General features: G+C 41.9%; 1 protein-coding gene across 1 annotated transcript; it reads left to right on the forward strand.

Annotated features, from left to right (window-relative positions):
* Window positions 1–922, forward strand: LOC128736394 (uncharacterized). The gene is made up of 2 exons (XM_053830874.1): window positions 1–666; window positions 728–922. The coding sequence occupies exons 1-2, from the start codon at window positions 10–12 to the stop codon at window positions 920–922; spliced, it is 852 nt and encodes a 283-aa protein (XP_053686849.1). The 5' UTR covers window positions 1–9.
* Window positions 923–3,543: the final 2,621 nt, after the last annotated feature.

A 3,543-nucleotide genomic window follows, 5' to 3' on the forward strand; every position in this document is an offset into this window, starting at 1 on the left:
CGAACGAAAATGTTGAACTATTGGTTGAAGATCGTGTGCATTTTTGGCTGCCTTGGAGGAGCCTTGTCACTGTATACTCCCATTTCCGTCGGAGCCGAAGGACTAGTGGTAATTGGCAGAATCGCGCAGCAAACCGCTGATGTGCTTGCGTCCTATAATAACACTCTGAATTCTGCTCGCAATGAAATCTTCGTCGGGTTAAATGATTTGTTGGGTTGGATAAACATAACTTACACAGCTTTGAATAACACCTGGGGTGCAAAATATCCTAATTTGCCCGGGTTTGTCGAGAATCTGAAAGAACTCAATAATACTGTAAAATACGGAGAATCTTCCGTCACCTGGATATTTGCGAATGATTTGGGTGAGCTTGTTCAGGCCTTAGACCGTGCAATTGATCCTATTTTACAGTACTATAGAATGTTGACACAAGAAATGCCCTCTACGGTTAATGTTGAGAAATGTACGCTTCGAAATGCCAGCCAAATGGCTGATGTTCCAAATCATGCGTTTAAGTTGGCACATTGTCTGCAAATGGAATCGGACGAAATTACAGCGACACTTCCCGCCATTTTAAAGCTGATATCCGTTGTGAAACTTGATTTCGTTTCTTTAGCCAATCAGTTAGATTCCTGCCACTCATTGGCAACCACGTGTCAGAAACAAGTAAGTATTGGAGTTGATCGTGATTTTTAGATTGGTTTTTCTAATTGTTTTCTTTTTATAGTATTTTGACCAGTTGTATTTGGAGCATAGTACTGGTACATCGATGCTGAGTTTGGTGGTGCAGTATATTTCTTCACTTTTCAATGATACCTACAACCGCAACCGATTTTGTGCTGCTCTTGTTCAATCTGATATTCAGGAGACTTTGCGTAACCTTGAAACTACATATTCATTGTGTGCCTGGCCACCATCATAAGAAAAAAAAACACCATAAATTTATCGTTTTACCATATTAAAGCTTAACAAAACTAGGTTACTGTAATAATGTCTGCTATATAATAAATTGTATTCTCTCTTCGGCTTTGCATCAAGTTAAAATAATCAGCATTTACAACCTTGCACATATTTATTATGTCCGGAGCATTTCTCCTAAACACTGTAAGCAGGGCCGGCGCTTCCCTTAAGCAAAACAAGCAGCTGGTTGAAGCGCCACTTTGAGGGGGGCTCCATTTCGGCTACATTTGAATAAACTGGAGCATTAAATAAACAAAACTTTCCTCCTTCTTCTTTAGCAGCATAGAGCCGGGATGGCTTGTGCGGTATCTAGAGTTACTCTCCGTTGTATATGGTCATGGGCTACTTGCCGCGAATTCGTTGAACGTTTTGACACAAGCAAATCGGCTTTAACTTGGTCGAGCCATCTAGCACGGGTTCCTCTATTCCTAATCCGATGGAGATCTTGAAGAGAATAGATTTCACTGCACAGTCGTCCGGTATTCTTGCGACGTGACCAGCCCACTATACTTGCACTAGATCCTTTGCTAAGGGAATATCTTTAGGTAGTGCCTGCAGTTCATAGTTCATACGCCTACACCAGGGCTTGAAAAGGGATCGCAAGTTGAATGTGATTCCCATGAATGCGTATGCTACCCGCATTCAACCTGCGCTTTTCGAACGATCATTTGACTGTTTTTTGAATCCAGTCAATCTGCCGCTTGCGCTGCTGCCGTCTTACAATTCATGAGGCATCTCAGCAAAAGCAAACAGTCGATCTCCCGTTTTGCTTTGCACTTTGAGAATATAAACTGCAAACTGACTGGAAGCATAAAGTGACGTATTTTTTTCGTTTCTCTTTTTGTCTCCAAATCGGCTGCTCACACTAATAGTTTGTCACCCGGACGTCGGTTTGACGCAAGCAAAATATTCGTTTGTATTGGACGGAGTCCGACCGACTTCTTCCATGCACATGTAGTGGTTGTTTTTTTTTGTAGTATTGAATCATACGATAGTGCGGTTGCTTTTCGTTAGCGTTGTGACTGCCAATTATTTGACTGTTTTGCAGTCATTCGCTGCTCCAAACGGTAAAGGCAACTTGATCGAAACGAAAATGTTAAAAAGGTTTAGCGTTCGTTCTACTGCGTGCAAACGGCGTTTGACTGAGCAAACTGCCAGTTACGTTATGCATAGTATTCGTATGCCACCACTAAACGGACGGTGTGAACTGGAATGCGCGTTGGTGTGACTGCGGTAGAAAAAAAGGATCGGCCGAAGCCCTGGCCTACACTATTCGTTGCTTTCTATTTGTACGAGGCCAAAAATATCAGTGTTGCAGTGCTAGAAAACTACAGTCTTGATTATTCTCTTGATAACCTATTTGCGACAAAACTAAACAATTAAAACAGTCGGATAAACTTGGTGGTAAAGTCGTATTGACGCTATTAAATTTAGAAATTTTTCAGAGATTTTTGAATCTCTTCAAAATTAGTAATCATCTCTCGATTAAGCTGCAAGATATGAGGACGTAGTTTCTGAAGCAACAGAAATTCTTTTTTGTTTTTGAAGATTTATCATTCTGATAATGGGTTTTAAGCGTTTTAAGAAACCGACAATTAGTCGGTGTTAAATTAGACCGGAGCAAGTTGCAAAATCTAAAAAAGGGTTAATGATAGCAAACGATCAAAGATTTCCTAAGTCACATTTTACTCTCATCAGATTACATAAATGTTGCAAACAGTTAATAATGACTTTGATACGTCGTTTATTTCCGAGAATTGAATCCGCTGCTGCAAAACATAAACTTTGTTTATAAAGCAGATGACGAGCATAAACATACAGCAATTCAGTTATTTACGCTTTTTTTTGCGATACTGCAGTTCCGAAGTATATTCCATTCCAGATTATCAGTTGTCGTCGTCGTAAGTAGTCTAGAGCTGGGATGACTCGTGCAGTTTGATGCAGTTATCTTCGTTCAACTTGTTCCCAGTCGTCACAGTCGTCTTAGAAGTTGCAAATCACTTTCGACCTGGTCGTGTCATCTTGCACGGCCCCCTGTTCTTGGTACCGGTGAGGTTTTCAAAGCGAAGTGTTTTCGTCGCACTGTCGTCAGGCATCCTTACGATATGTTCGGCCCAACGTCGCCTACTGACTTTCGCTCCGCTTTTAGTTTGTACTCCGTCAAATATCGTCCGCTGTACCTTCGCTCTAGCACAGCAAGGGAGCGTATGTTCTCCGTGAGCAGCGTCACGGTTTCAAATCCATAAAGCACTACTGGTCTAATAAGGGTTTAGTACATCGTCAGCTTCGTACGGCGGCGTGTGCTTTTTGATCGTAGTGCTTTGCGAAGGGTAAAGTAGGCCAGATTTCTCACTTGAATGCCGCGCTGGAACTCTTTACTAGTGTTGTTGTCCGCGGTCACCAGCGATCCCAAATACACGAACTCATCTACCACTTCTAGTATGCCGCCGTCAAGGGTTACCGTGCGTGGGAGGCAAGCGTTTGTTTTCTTTGTACCTCTTCCTCTCATGTATGTGGTCTTCGACGCTTTTATTTTTAGTTCATTTCTCCTAAACTCCGTTTTCAGTCTGGCGTAGATCTTCT

The sequence above is a fragment of the Sabethes cyaneus genome, chromosome 2 (assembly GCF_943734655.1).
Source record: "Sabethes cyaneus chromosome 2, idSabCyanKW18_F2, whole genome shotgun sequence".
NCBI classification, from domain to species: domain Eukaryota; kingdom Metazoa; phylum Arthropoda; class Insecta; order Diptera; family Culicidae; genus Sabethes; species Sabethes cyaneus.

Excerpts from the sequence above, each read along its gene's own strand:
- LOC128736394 (XM_053830874.1), top strand. The coding sequence starts at position 10 with ATGTTGAACTATTGGTTGAAGATCGTGTGCATTTTTGGCTGCCTTGGA. Across the intron at positions 667-727 it reads CAACCACGTGTCAGAAACAA|TATTTTGACCAGTTGTATTT; the intron begins GTAAGTATTGGA and ends TTCTTTTTATAG.